Source organism: Myotis nattereri (assembly GCF_964212035.1).
Source record: "Myotis nattereri genome assembly, chromosome: 1".
NCBI classification, from domain to species: Eukaryota; Metazoa; Chordata; class Mammalia; order Chiroptera; family Vespertilionidae; genus Myotis; species Myotis nattereri.
The window spans coordinates 43,392,194-43,406,237 of NC_138075.1; the positions used below are offsets into that span (position 1 = coordinate 43,392,194).

A 14,044-nucleotide genomic window follows, 5' to 3' on the forward strand; every position below is an offset into this window, starting at 1 on the left:
TACTCATTCTACTGAGACCCCAAAACACGGCCCCCAGGGCCTGCACAGTATGACCTCACCCACCATTCCAGTCTCACTGGATGCTTCTTTCCCATTCCAGTTTCCTTTGCCCTGATGATTCCAGGCCTTCAGAAGCCCTTTAGGTTACAAAGTCACCAAATATGTAAAAACCAGGATGTTCATTTATAATGCCGCCCACAAAAAGAAGGGGGGAAGACAATTTCAATAATAGGGTTTGAATAAATAATAATAAATAACAGAGTGTATCCTATGCTAGGTACTGTTAGCTAAGTTAACTAATTTAATCCTCAGATCAACTTCATGAAATGTATTATTATTATTATCATTATTCTCATGTGATAGGTGAAGAAATTGAGGCATAGAGAAGTAAAGTAACTTGCTCAAGGTCAAATTATTGGTGGAGCTGAGATTTGAACCTAAGTAATCTGGCCTCAGAGTCAGAGATCTTAACTATGTACTGGGCTATGCTATATGGAACATAGGACCACATATGTACAGTGGCATATGACACAGCCACTTAAAATGATGCTATCACTACATTGAGTTACCACTTCACACTCACCAGGATGGCTATTATAAATGAAAATAAAAAATGCTGGCAAGGCTGTGAAGAAATTGGAATCCTTGTGCTAGTGGGTATGTAAAATGGTGCAACTGCTATGGATAAGAGTATGGTTCCTCAAAAAATTAAAAATAGGATTTCCTTATGATCCAGCAATTCCATCTCTGGGTATATGCCAAAAGAATTGAAATTGGAATGTCAAAGAGATATTTGTACACTCATGTTCATTGCAGCATTGTTCACAATATTTGAGAGGTAAAAACAACTCAAGAAACCATTGATGGATGAATGAATAAACAAAGTGTGATATATACAGACAATAGAATATTGTTTAGTTTTTTTAAAAAAATGAAATCTTGTCACCTAGTACATGGATAAACCTTGAAGTCATGATACTAAATGAAGTAAGCCAATCACAAAAGGGCAAATATTATGTGATTCCACTTATATGAGATACCTAGAATAGTCAAATTTTTAAAGACAGAAAGTAGAATGGTGGTTGCCAAGGATGAGGGCAGGTGGGGGGAGAGGATGGGAGTTAGTGTTTAATGGGTCCAGGGTTTCAGTTGGGAAAAATTAAAAGTTCTGGAGATGGATGGTGGCGATGATTGCCCAACAACGTGAATATACTTAATGCTGCTGAATTGTACACTTAAAATGGTTAAAGTGATAAATTTAATGTTATGCATATTTACTACAATGAAAAATGATGTTTTAAAACAATATAGTCTCACATGAACCAAATGTTCATATTGTTAAATAGTGATAAAAGGTAGCATGTATAGTATAATCCTATCTAGTTAAAAATGTGTGTGTGTGTGTGTGCGCGTGTGTGTGTGTGTGATCAGTTAGAAGACAGTATAGAAAAATGTTCTGGGTAATTTTTGCTTTTTTCTTTAAACTATTTTGTACTATAGCAGGCTTGTGTTATTATTGTTACAAGAAAAAAGTAACAAAGATTTTTTTTTTCCAATCAGAGAAAAAGACAAAGGACAACTCTGGTCTCAGGTGAGTTGAATCAAGGGCATTTGTCTCCTGGGCCAGTCTCCCCTTCTCTCCACCCACAAAAAGGAGGCAGGGACCAGACAGAACGATAGGGGAGGGGGACCCACAGAGGGAGAACCATCAGCCTCACCTGGAGAAAACAGCCCTGTGTTGGGCACAGCACTGAGATGGGCTGATTCCCGCCCCCCCCCCCCCCCCCCGCCTCCCTCCCATGGAGTCCCCCTGACCCCTGCAAAGAGCCCTTACCATCGATGTCATACACCTGGAAGAGGAATTTGAGTTTGTCCATGGGGTTGCCGTGGATGAGCAGGGTCAGTGCCTCCTGCAGCTCCTGCAGGGTGATGGTGCCACTTCCATCCGAGTCAAACAGGGCAAAGAACCGCTCAGCAAAGAAGGACTGTGGCCATAGAAGGGCAGAGACAGACACAAGTGTGGCAAGTGTGGCTGCAGGGCCTGGGCTTTGAATTCATTCACTGTGTGTGTGTGTGTGTGTGTGTACACCTTGGGGTGATGGGATTCAGTCAGGATCCGGTTTATATCTGCCCGTGAGGCCACACCAGGGTGCAGTGTCCATGGCCCATCCTGCCTGCTGAGAGCAAGGTTGGTCTCTAGTGGACGAACTGTTTGGAGCCCTACAGCAAGGATGACCTTGTGTATGGGGCTCAGGCCCCCTTCTAGCCTCTGGGACTGGTCATTTGTGTAGGCTCTCTGCCATCACCCCCATCAGCCTTGCAGTCCAGACCTCTGGTGTCCTCTTACTTCACAAAGGGAAAGGGTCAAATTAGGGTCCTCCTACAGGCTCCCCTGGGTCCTCTCCATCCCCTTTGGGGTCACCACCAGGGATAAGTGAACCCAGGAAGAACTTATAGAGTAGATGTCACCTGCCTTTTCCTTTGCTTGTTTTGGCTGCCTATGGCCTACACTTAAGGATTGTTCTTAAGTGCCAATTCACTCCATCCATCCATCCATCCATCCATCCATCCATCCATCCACCCACCCATCCATCCACCCATCCATCCATTCATCCATCCATCTACCCACCCACCCATCCATCCATCCATCCATCCAACAATCATGTCCTGCATAGCCCCTGCTTGCCAGGCCTGGTGTTAGACACTGGGAAAGACAGGTATTAAGAAGACCTGGGCTAGATCAGTGTCCCAGCTACCAGTATGCTGTGCTCTGGATGCTTCCCTCAAGGCAGGGAGAGAAGCCTGCAGGGCTCCTGTTTCTGACCTAAAGAAACTATGAGTTCACATGAAGCATGAAGTCAGCTATGAACAGTCAAGCCTGCCTTGGCTTTATTGGTACTCTTTCCCCCCTGGATCCATTGAGTAATGCCTTATCACTCTCTACCTTCCTGAATGGCCTTTATCTTAGTACATTTTACAGCCTCCTGTTATCATGGTAATGTATTGTTAGGCAGAAGATCTTTTTATTCTTCCCCATAATTACAATGGAAGGAGGCAGAGCATTTAGAGTTCTCTGCAGTATCCCAGGTACCAGCAAGTGAGGAACCTTCTGATCCAAAAAGGGGCATTCAAATGCTCATTGGCTCCCCCTTATCAAGGACATAGGCCATCATCTGAATGCCAGCCCAGAGGACAATTGAGGAGAAGTTGGCATTTGCAGGCTCAGTCCTGCTGTTTTCTCTGCTAGTGTCACCACTGTTTGTCAGGTATGCAGGTTGTTATGGGGATGGGCAGAGGACCCCCAAAATCGAAGGAAGACTGAGAATGATGTGGCAACGGGAGAAGCTCATTTCTTAGAAGGAGGCTTACATCATAACATCAACTTTCCCCCACACCCAGCTCAGAAGTGAAGCCTCAAGCCCAGAGAACCCAGAGGGGACCTTTCCCTCCTTGTGAGGCACTGTGTCCTGGGAACCAGATTGTCTTCCTCTGTAAACACAGTCCCCACTTCTGGAGTGGACACTTGCCTCTTTCACATTCAGGGCTGTTTTGAATTCTTGCAGGTTGATCTCCCGGTCTTCTCCGGCAATGGTCTCAAACTGGTGTGTCACCCACTGAAGCCACTTAGCATCCTCCTTGGCACTCATGGTACTGAGAGACAGAGGAGACAGGTTTGTGAGTTTGGGATGGTCGCGGGCTTACAGTGGTCCCAGGGCCTCTGCCTTCCTCCAACTAGGGCCATGGAAGAGGATCCTCCACACAGGTGTTTCTTTATGTCTTTAAGACCCTGTCTGTTCCTTCCATCTAGCATCGTTTGGCCCAGGCTTGTGTCCTTTCAGGTTCTGGAATGATAGGGCCCCAGTGAAATGAACCCTAAACTATAGGAATAAGGTTGGAGAATGGCATGCTCCCAGAGTGCTGTTAAGAGGATAACAATGACTTTCAGCTCTATACTGTCTTCCAAATACTTCCCACCCACTACTTACTTTGGTCTCTGTGACTGAAGCAGAGTAACCTCCATCTTGGGTAAAAACTGCGGTTTAAAATTTTAACCCTGCTATTCTGGCTTCTGTAAATGTTTGCTTGCTTAAATAATAGGGAAAAATAAGACTACTCCCATTCCAGAGAGGCCATAAACTATGCCCCAGGCAGAGTTGTCAGTGCTGGCGCCAGGCCAGGCCTTGAGATGTGGTCTCACGGCCCTTTCCCAGCACGCGGGACCTCTTCTTTCTCAGAAGGTCCGGAAGTCTCATTCCAAATTTGGAAAACAAAGAATGGGAAAACATATAAATAGGAAAGACTTCCACCATATTGGGCCCCAGAATTTGAGAAGCAATATTTCCTCTGGGTCTGCTAGCACTAGCGAAATGAAAAAGAGTCCAAATAAATTTGGCTTATTGATTAAGGCATCTTCTGATTTACAATATAACATGACAATCTGTTGGACTATGCCGTTTTATAAGGAGGAAATAACCTCAGAGCAGTTGAGTAATTCAACAAAAGGTATTTACAGAGTTCAAATCCAAGGCCAGAGCCTCCACCCTCTGCTTGAACACTTTTAATACAGGCCACACCAAGACTCAGACCTCAGGTTTTGACTCTCTAGGTCCAAGACTTATTCTACAATAACCCAAGGGTATCACCTGTTTAAAACCCTCAGAGGTGGGCTAGCTATGCAGTGATCTGAACAGAGGTAAAAAAGGATCTCTTACTCTTTGAGATAGCATGAAAGAACCTGGGGAGTATTATGCTAAGTGAAATAAGCCAGTCAGAGCAAGATAAGTATCACATGGTCTCATTCATGTGGAATCTAATGAACACTGGGGGGTAGGGGAGGCCAGGGGATTGTCAGGGGTGGGAAAAAAAAAGGAGACATATGTAATACTCTTTGTAACACTTTAAGCAATAAAACAATTATTAAAAAACAGAGAAACATGCACACAAAAAATAAAGGAACTGCTGTAATGAGAAGAAATATATATATAGAGAGAAACATAGGCATAAAGAATTAAAATGGGCCCAGCTGGTGTGGCTCAGTGGTTGAGCATTGACCTATGAACCAGGAGGTCACAGTTCAATCCTGATCAAGGCACATGCCTGGATTGCAGGCTTGATCCCCAGTAGCGGTCATACAGGAGGCACCAATAGATGATTCGCTCTCATCATTGATGTTTGTCTCTCTCCCTTCTTCTCTGAAATAAATAAAAATATTTTTTTTAAAAAAGAATTAAAATGACAATAAATAAGCACCTATCTATAATAATAAAAGTGTGATATGCTAATTAGACCAGACATCCTTCCAGACGTCTTTCCAGGCGACATTCTGGACAAAGTCAGGATTACAAGGGAAGCTGGGGTCTCAGGTGCCAGGGGGAAGCTGGTGCCGGCAGCCAGGGGAAGGAAGGCCTACTCTTGTATGAATTTCATGCATCAGGCCTCTAGTTAATAATAACCTTAAATGTAAATGGATTAAACACTCCAATAAAAAAAATAGGGTAGCTAAGTGGATACAAAACAATGAGTCAATTATATGCTGTGTATAAGACCCACCTCAGAACAAAAGACTCACACAGGATGAGAGTAAAGGGATGGAAAAATTTTTCCATGCAAATGGAAATGAAAAACAGCTGGGGTAGCAATACTCATAGTTGACAAAATAGACTTCAAAATGAAGGCCATTACAAGAAACAACAAAGGTCACTACATAATACTAAAGGGATCGATCCAATAAAGGTAAACCCTGGTAAACATATATGCACAATACAGGAGCACCTAAATATATATAAAAACTTCTAGATGACTTTAAGGGAGAGATTGACAGCAATACAGTCATAGTAGGGGACTTTAACACCCCAGTGACTTCACTGGATAGATCTTCCAGACAAAAACTTAACAAGGAAACAGAGACTCTAAATGACTCCCTGGAGCAGATGGATTTAATTGACAGTTATAGAACATTTCACCCCAAAGCAGCAGAATATACATTCTTCTCAAGTGCACATGGGTCATTCACAAAGATAGACCACATGTTGGGACACAAAGTCAGTCTCTACAAGTTCAAGAAGATTGAAATCATATCAAGCATCTTCTCAGATCACAATGGAATAATTTAGAAATCAACTACAGGTAAAAACACTGAAAAACATTCAAACACATGGAGGCTAAATAGCATGTTACTAAACAATGAATGGGTTACCAATGAGAATAAGAAATAAATAAAAAACTGCCTGGAAACAAATGAAAATGAACACACAACAACCCAAAATCTATTAGACACAGTAAACGCAGTCCTGAGAGAGAAGATCATAGAACTAAGGCCTATCTCAAAAAATAAGAAAAATTAATAATAAACTACAAATTGGTTCTTTGAAAAGACTAAATAGAAAATCATGATTAAAGAAAGAAAGTGAAACAAACAAAACAAAAACATTATCATTAACAAAGACAATAGAACTCAAGAAAAAGTAGGGCTACAGAAATATAAGAGTGTCAAGTGCAAATGTTGGTGAATTTAGAGAAATGAATTAATCTCAAGAAGTAACAACCTGAACTTACCAATAATCATTTAAGAAATTAGAAAGGCAGTTAAATGCCAATCACTTAAAATAATGTTAGACCTACCTTGTTTTTATAACTGAGTTCAATCTAATCTTCAAAGAATAAGTCCAATATCAAACTATCTCAGACTATCCTATCTAATAAAGAAATAAAGAGAGAATATGCTAATTGACCCTCACGCCGTTGCAAAAGATGGGGGTGCCCACAGCCAATAAGGAGGGAATATGCTAATTGACTGCCACGCCTTCAAAGATGGCAGCGCCCACAGCCACAAGATGGTGACGCCCAGTCCCCTCAGCCCTGCCAGGGTGGCAGGCATGCGGCAAGGCAAGGCCTGCCCCTAGACGGTCCTGGCTTTGCCGCGCACCTGCCTCCGGAGTCCCCCAGTCCCTTCAGTCCCCCAGCTGCCCAGGGCCAGCCTGAGGCGCAGGCAAGCCTCAGATGGTGGCTGCCCAGTCGCTCAGAGCTGGCCCAAGGCACAGGCAAGCCTCGGCTGTCAGCTGCCCAGCCACCTAGGGCCGCCCGAGGCTTGTGCTGCTGGCAGTGGCAGCAGCAGAGGTCTGATGGGGGCATCGCCTTCCCCTGATTGCCGGGTTGCCTCCCACCCCTGAGGGCTCTCAGACTGTGAGAGGAGGCAGACCAGACTGAGGGACCCCCCACTCCAGTGCATGAATTTCATGCACTGGGCCTCTAGTCCTATATAATAAAAGGCAAATAGACCAAATGGCAGAAAAATTGAACAACCAATCAAAGCGTAATTGCTAATGATATGCTAAGGCTGCTCAACAGCTCACTATGACGTGCACTGACCACCAGGGGCAGGCAGTCAACTGATCGACTAGTCGCTATGAAGTGCACTGACTACCAGGGAGCAGATGCTCTGACTGGTAGGAGCATCTGGGGTCTGGCTGATCGGGACTGAGTGAGATGGGCCAGACATGCCCTGGAGCCCTCCTGTGGTTTCTCCCCGGCCCAATTCCACAGGCCACTCCCCTTGGGAGGGTGCCAGGCACAGGGCTCATGGGACTGATTGGGTGCAAGCCCACGGCAGGCACAATGGGGCTGGGATGAGTGGGAACAGCAGGTAGGAGCTGCAGGTGGCATTGGAATGAGGGTTTTGGCCTGATCCCTGCAGGCCACCCAGAGGGACCCCACCCGTGCACGAATTCGTGCACTGGGTCTCTAGTAGAAAATAATAGTAAGATTTCCAACTTATTTTGCAAAGCTAGTGTACAAAAGAAATTCTAGACAAATTTAACTTATAGAGATGCAAAACTCAAACTAAAATATAACCAACCTAAATCCTGAACTCTAATTTAAAAATAATAATCCACCGTCATCAGGAAAGGCTTACTCCAGTAAAATATGGATACTGAGTGACTATTAGGAAATCTCTCCACAGCCTCTGCAGCAGAGCAGTGGTCTGCTAGAGAATAGTGGTCCCACCACCCCTGCCCCCCCCCAAAAAAAAAGTAAAAAAAGAAAAGAAAACAATAACAAAGAATAGTTGTTCCCAAACTGCCTGATGTGTGCTTGTCAGAAACAGGGAAAGTGTGCTAAAATGCAACTTTGGGGTGGGACCCAAGAATCTCCACATTTAACCAACACCCTAGACCCACGGTACTGGGTCACATCTGCAGAAACGAACCGCTGCCCGGAGGGTTCATCAGTTCTCACTCTTTCTTGACCTCGCAAGACCTCACAGGAAGACATTCCAGAAAGCAGAGAGAACCCTGGAAAATTCACTGCGTAAAAGTGCTAATTAACTCAGGAGGGTGGAGGTGGCGTATCTGGGGTTCACCTCCCTCTTCTCAGAAATGTTAGTGTCAGCCTGCAGAATGAGAAAGGTAACTCTGGGAAAGGGACGGAGAAGAGACTGAAGCAGCTGGTGACAGGTAGTGGATGAGGGTATGGGGGGCGGGGAGGGCAGCACCGACGGAGACAAAGTCCTGACAAGAGCTAGTGCTCTTCAGAGTCCAGACCTCCAGGGAATAACATGTTCACAGAGGCCAGAACTGTCCCCAGGAGACCACGATTACAGGTCCAGCCTGGCTTCACACCAACTGAGTTGCTCACCCACTGCACTCTAGATTCCCCATTTATAAAATGTGACAAGCATCCCTCCAACTAAGGACTGCCCTGAGGACCAAATGAGATGCTATTCAGGAAAGTTCAACTGGCAAGCACTATATAAAGGCTAGCTCTTGTTATTAGTCTGCATTGGCCAATTCCTTATTTTACAGATGAAAAAAAACAGGCCCAGAAAAGACTGGTGACTTACCCAAGATCGCACAGTTTGGTAGTAACCTGGCAAGAGCCGAGCTCGGGTTTCCTGACGTCTGTCCCAGGCGGACACAGTCACTCTTTGTAGATGCCCCAAAAGGCCAAGAACCCTTGCTTTCCCTTGTCCCTGACATGGAAAGCTTGACAAAGAGCCACTCACCTTCTGCAGCCTTCAGGGTCTGGCTGGGCTGGGTCTCCTGGCATGCTCATCCTTTCTCCTGTCTTCTAGAGAACACAAGTCCCAGAGAAGCTGCTGTCCATACAGCAGCCTGGGTGTTGGATCCCACGACTCACCTCTCCCCCAACTCCTCCTTTTCCTGACTTCCTAAATAGTTGGCCACACCCATAGCTCCTCTGTCATTCATGTGATGGCGAGTGGCTGGCTTGGTCCAGAGAAATTCCAACAGTGAAGGCCGGTGCAGAGGTGGGGCAAGACATTCACTGGGAAGAATTTTGGCTATCTTTCTCCCGGTCCAATATCTTCCACTTTCCCTCCCTCAAGGAGAGTGTACAGATGTGAGAACTAGAAACATACCATGGAAAAAATCACCCACAACTCAAGGCAGGCCCTACTCGGTGCCAGGAGGAAATGAAGAGCATCTTGTTTTTCTCCCACAAGGGTTTGCACTGTGATGACAGCATGTTAGGAATTCGGACTCATGATCTGAGCTTAAGTTTGCCTTGTCTTAGAATCAGGATTGGAAAGCCCTTCAAGGTCATAGACTTCAACCAATCCCTTTTTCACTTCCATCTCTCTTCCAGCCTTCCCCAAGCACACCTGTGGTCACTGGTCCTGACATGCATGCCTCCAGTCATAGAGTGCTCCCTGGCTTGAGAAGCAACAATGTGTTTGTGTGGGGATGGAGCGGGGAGGAGAGGGGCGGGGGAAAGGCTACTTTGACTGTTCAAATATTCTTCCTCATACTAGAGTAAAGACAGAAATAGAAAAAAAATTCTATTAAACACTTTCAGAAATGAAGTGTAGTAAATGGAAAATTCTTTTGAAAAACAATTGAGCCAAGCGGTAAATATGAATTATGCTTTCAAGTTATGGCCAATTAAGGGAGAAAAGGAAGAATGAGAAAAGGTGAAAGAGTTGCCAGTATATCATTGTCATTGTAATACTATGTGCTCCTCTCTGGCTACCCCACTGGACTAGGAGCAAGGTCTGTGCCTTGTTAATGTAGAATCCCAGGAAACGAGCACTGTGCTCAGCACATAGTGGGCACTCCAAGTGCATGTGTGGAATGAATAAACCAGCCGCCATTCAACTAATACTTACGAAATACTTACCATGTGCAGGTCCTGTCTGAGTACACAGAGATGAGCAAAATAATCCAACACGACAGAGGCGGATACAGAAGTGTGCCAAAAAGAGAGAAATAGCACTTTCCAGTGGAAGTGACTGATCTGAAATGAGTTTTAGAGTGTGAATAGGAGTTCGCCAGGTGGAAAAGGGAGAGAAAATTCTGAGCAGCTGGAAGACAAAGGCGTGAAGTTGCGAGTGCATTCTGTGTTTAGGGAACTCGAAGCAGTTCAGGTATAACTAAATCCTATGGGAAGGGACAAGCTTGCAAGCAGAACTGGAGCGGGAAGCAGCAGTCAGATCATGAAGGGTCTGGAATGAGGCAAGTTAAAGAACTAGGATTCTCTCTGGGAGCTGGTGAAGCAGTAAAAATGTTAAGCAATGGCCTTGTCATGTGTTGCTCAGTTGGTTGGGCATCGTCCTGTGCACTGAAAGGTTGCAGATTCACTTCCCTCTTGGGGCACATGCCCAGATTGTGGACTCCATCCCCAGTAGGGGGCATGCAGGAGGCAGGTAGGGGGCATGCAGGAGGTAGCTGATTGATGTTTTTCTCTCTCTCTGCTTTCCTCTTTCAAAAAAATCAGTTAAAAGGTTTTGTTTTTTGGTGGTGATGGTGGTGGTGGTGGTGATGGTGTGTGTGTGTGTGTGTGTGTGTGTGTGTGTGTGTGTGTGTTTTAGCCCTAGCTGGTTTGGCTCAGTGGATAGAGTCTCAGCCTGAGGACTGAAGAGTCCTGGGTTTGATTCTGCACCAGGGCACATGCCTGGGTTGCGGGCTCGATCCCCAGTGTGGGGCATGTAGGAGGCAGCCGATCAATGATTCTCTCTTAGCATTGATGTTTCTATCTCTCTCTACCTTTTCCTTCCTCTCTGAAATCAATGAAAGTATATTTTTTTAAAAATCTTCTTTTTAAATGTTAAGCAATGGAGCAACATGATCAGATGCTTGCCGAAGTTCAGACAGATAAAAAACTACTTCATATCCTAGTATCTGGACAAAATGCAAGTTTTTAAAAGGAAGATGTTAAATATTGTGAAAAATTATTTTATTTTTATTTTTTAATTTATTTCAGAGAGAAAGGAGAGGGGGGCAAGATAGAAACATCAATGATGAGAATCATTGATTGGCTGCCTCCTGCACACCCCACACTGGGGATCAAGCCCAAAACCTGGGGATGTACCCTGACAGGGAATCTAATTGTATCCTCCTGGGTCATAGGTTGGCACTCAATCACTGAGCCATGGCGGCCGAGCTGAAAGTTTATTTTTAAAAGCATCTTTTAACAAACACACTGAAAGGACAGAAGTTTCTCCCCAATAACATTTTTATATGGTTACAAAAATTATAAACATTAATTATAAAAAATTAGAAAAATACCTAAAAACACAAAAGGAGATTTTTAAAATTCCACCCACCCAGATAAAATCACCGCTAAAATTGAGTGTTTCTCTGTAGTTACAGGCAGAAGATAACACAGTATAGAATTCAGAGTGGGGCTGTGTCTGATGAACTCATTCACAAGAGCTGCTTTGCTTGTAGCAAGGGGGCCAGTGAAGAGAACGGTGTAAGTGGAGAGTTCGGAGTGGCACCTGAGAGGAGGGAGAGGAAAGCATGGTTCTATTCTTCAGCCTGCCCTTGACCTCTGGTCTGAGGTCTCTGAAGAGAGAAGGAGTTGTCAATCAATTTTGACCAAGAACTCAAGGCAAACAAAAGCTTTGGGGGGGGGGAGGTGTCTTAGGAATTGCAGTTGGGTGACACAGATTTGTTCCAGCTGTGTTCCAAGGAGGAAAGAGAGACAGAATGTATAAAGACAGAAAAAGGGGGACTCCCAAAGGGAGAGTTATACAAGTTGTTTTGAAAGAGCTGCGATTAGTGCTGGCAAGCTCACTTACTCTGTACTATATCTGACTGATGGCTTATGACTATTGCTAGGTGAAAATTTTATTTGTCAGTAGAGAGTTCAGTGACGCAGAGCCAGTTCCAGGAATTGTATCAGGATGTAGCCATTTATAATTTATCTCAGTTCCCTATGGAGGGTGTGAGCTCAGCTTCCTAGAGGCCTCTCGATTCCATTCTAGATTGTTCTCTTGACGATATTACTCCCATTTTGCTGTTTCTCTCACAGGTTGCTCTCCCTCTTTTGCAGGGAATTCAGCTGGCTGGTACTGTTTGGACTCTGTGGTCTTGCATATTTGGAGGCCCAGGAGATCAACCCTGTACTAGGAAGTACTTTCCAAAAAGACACCAGCTACAGACAGTGGGAAGAGAGCTGTTGTACTTTCAATATAGCCAGATTGTGTCCCAGAAATCTTGAACCAATTTTCACCCTCCCCCTTGTTTGAAGAGAATGCCTGTTTCACCAAACACTATGAATACTTATTATCTCTTATTTGTCAACTAGACACACACACACAAAAAGAGGGATATCTGCAGATTTTATTTGCCTTTCTTGATTAGAAGCATCATTGTCAAAGGAAAAATCATGAAAGCATCTTTTCCTCATTTCTTGGGTGAAGTGGAGCATATTTTCTACACTGATGATACAGAGCATCTTTTAGATAGCCATGCTCCCAATAGGTTGATTTTTAAAATAAAGTACTTTTATTTTTTGGTCAATGGCATTACATATTTTGCTCGAGTCCTATCTCAGATTATTCTTTTATTCTTAGGCCTCATTTTAAGTCCCAAGTCTGTAGCTCATGGGTTTTCCCTGTTTTCTGTAGGTGTAGATACTATGGCAGAATGAGCCAGGAAAAGCAACTGAGGTGTGGACAAAGGCAGGGGAGACGATGGGTCACCTGCCTGTGCTCCTGCATGTGGCTGCCCATCACCTGTGCCCTGGAGCCCCCTCATCCCCTGACCCACTCAAAGATCGTGACCAGCAATTATCTCCTTGCTTTCTGCATCATTTCCCCCTTCTCTGCTCAATCATTCTTCCTCCAGTTATTGACCAATTTCTTCTGAAGAGTAAAATTCCCTGAAGAAGTTACCTATACTCAGTCTCTACTTATTCATTTCTCTTTCTGTGTGGGAGGAACCTACTCCAATCAGACCCTATGTCCTTAAGAAACCCTTCTCAATAAGATTACCAATAACCAAAAAAAAAAAAAAAAAAAAAAAAAAAAGATTACCAATAACCTCCTCATGGCCAACTCCAGTGGTCATTCTCAGTCCTCAGCGGCATTGGTCAAAGGTGAGAACTCTTTCCTTCTCAATCCTCCGTATTTGATTTCCAGAATCCTGCCCTGTCCTGGTTTCCTTTCTAACTCACTGACTCCTTCTCAGTGTCCTGCCTCATTGATGCAGCCTGCTGTCCTTTTATCTGACCTTTGAAAGTTGGGCTCAGTCTTCAGACCTCTAGTTTTTTTTTTTAGTCTAAAATTTTTATATTTAGAATTAGCCAGCTGGACTTAATTTAGATGATCCCAATTTTGTTAGCAACATCCAAAGCATCATAGTCAGGAACCAGTCAAAATATGCCTTCTTCTCGCCATCAGGCCTGATGAAGGTGTTGACCTTGGCCACGTCAATGTCATAGAGCTTCTTCATGGCCTGTTCGATCTGGTGCTTGTTGGCCTTGACATCCACCATGAACACCAGTGGTTTGTTGTTCTCTGTCTTCTTCATGGCTGACTCGGTCAGTGGTCAAGCTTGTTTCTCCTGGGAGCACTCTTCCGAGGATATTTGGAAGGTGGGTGACGTGCAGATCTTCGTTTTTGTGTGGCTGTGGACGCCTTTCAACACTGCCTTCTTTGCCTTCAAAGCCTTTGCTTTGGCTTTGGCTTTGAGAGGGAGAGGAACTTCCTTCTTCACTTTCAGTGCCATCTTTGTGAAAAAAAGGCCTCATTCTCCTCCCCCTCCCCCATCTAGATTAACTCCCTCAATTAGCTAATTTAGCT

The 14,044-nt window shown here is 44.4% G+C and overlaps 1 protein-coding gene and 1 pseudogene across 2 annotated transcripts in view; both read right to left on the minus strand.

The window, feature by feature from the left end:
- Positions 1-9,051, minus strand: part of NOX5 (NADPH oxidase 5) — a gene marked incomplete at both ends in the record, with an annotated part of 39,192 nt that extends 30,141 nt beyond the window's left edge. The window contains 3 exons of the mRNA XM_081088106.1: positions 1,835-1,985; positions 3,528-3,651; positions 9,002-9,051. Coding sequence (XP_080944232.1) covers positions 1,835-1,985; positions 3,528-3,651; positions 9,002-9,051 — 325 coding nt within the window. The remainder of the gene's footprint in view (positions 1-1,834; positions 1,986-3,527; positions 3,652-9,001) is intronic.
- A 4,509-nt stretch (positions 9,052-13,560) lies between these two features.
- On the minus strand, positions 13,561-13,970 carry LOC308524941 (large ribosomal subunit protein uL23-like; annotated as a pseudogene). The gene has a single exon. The product of its transcript is annotated as a large ribosomal subunit protein uL23-like (transcript).
- Positions 13,971-14,044: the final 74 nt, after the last annotated feature.